The sequence below is a fragment of the Propithecus coquereli genome, unplaced genomic scaffold (assembly GCF_000956105.1).
Source record: "Propithecus coquereli isolate 6110/MARCELLA unplaced genomic scaffold, Pcoq_1.0 Scaffold52, whole genome shotgun sequence".
NCBI lineage: Eukaryota > Metazoa > Chordata > Mammalia > Primates > Indriidae > Propithecus > Propithecus coquereli.
The window spans coordinates 1,506,766-1,507,977 of NW_012151063.1; the positions used below are offsets into that span (position 1 = coordinate 1,506,766).

Genomic DNA, 1,212 nt, shown 5'->3' on the forward strand with positions numbered 1-1,212 from the left:
GAATCAACAACATATTAAAGAAATGCTATTATATCAAGCCAATGTCTTGACAAACTAAAGCTGTTCATAATTCTCTGTTCATAGACCTTATAGTGGTTGCATGTGATGGAATAATATTCAGATACTCGTCTGAAAGGGCTGCATTTAGTATCCTTAAAAGATGTCCCCTTCTGCTCTCCCCATCTGGAAGTATCTCATGCCAGACAGAGTGACACACAGAGGAAACACACTTCACATGAACTTAAGTAGATGAACATACATGTCCCCCAAAACCGAAATAAGGCGTGTGCAAAGACATAGAAATGAGTGCAGTACAAACCCCAGATTGATCCTTTCCACATGTTTGGAGATCCCAGAAGGCACAGATGCCAAGGACCGGAACGTGCAGTGGACCTCGCTGGGAACGTAGCAGGCGCAAGGGTGAGGACAGGCCAGCGCCGCTCGAGGGTGGCCCCAGACCAGCATCAGGACCACGGAGAGCGCCCCCCAGGGAGCTCGCCTGGGCATCTTGTCCGGCCTCCTCGTCCTCGGACACCTGGCGTGGAACGGCAAAACGGGATGCGTTTATCCTCGGGTAGTACCGACTTGTTTTTAGCAATTTTTATTTGAATCGTGCATCGTTTGAATTGTCCTGAAGCTTCCCAAGACTTCAAATCATATACCATAGCGGTGCTTGCAACATGTCAATTAAGAAAGATGAAACTCTTATTTCTTTTCTAGTCTTTCCCAAGTCACTTTAATCATTACTATAGAATGTAGCCTTGATCGTTGACTGGCATACTAAGATTCGGAAATCTCGCTATCTTGTGCTCGGCAAGCGTGAATACGGAATCCACACATATGCACACATATACATATATCTAAATATCTATCTATCTCTAGATAGATCAAGAGAGAGAAGAAGAGAAAGGAGAAGGAGGAGGAGAGAGATTTATATTTATGTTTCCATAGTAATAAAGAACCAAAAGTTACTTTTTGGCCTCCAATGACAAAGAACCTGTGGCCTTCTGATTTCAAGATTGTTCTTTTTTAAGCACCAAAGAAGGCAAGAAAAGCTTCAACTTTCTCTGCCCCACCCCTTTTCATAAAAGGATTTGTTCTGTAAAATATGGATTCAGTCAAAAGAGTACACTTAAGGCTGTGGCCTTAAGGCTGTGGGTTCCCCACCCTTAGACAAGAGTGAATCATTATCTATTGTATATATTTGGATTT

General features: G+C 43.1%; 1 protein-coding gene across 1 annotated transcript in view; it reads right to left on the bottom strand.

Moving 5' to 3' along the window:
• Positions 1-507, bottom strand: part of MXRA5 (matrix-remodelling associated 5) — a 29,145-nt gene extending 28,638 nt beyond the window's left edge. Inside the window, exon 1 of the mRNA XM_012656814.1 lies at positions 320-507. Within this exon, the coding sequence (XP_012512268.1) occupies positions 320-507 (188 nt within the window). The remainder of the gene's footprint in view (positions 1-319) is intronic.
• Between the last annotated feature and the right edge of the window lie 705 nt (positions 508-1,212).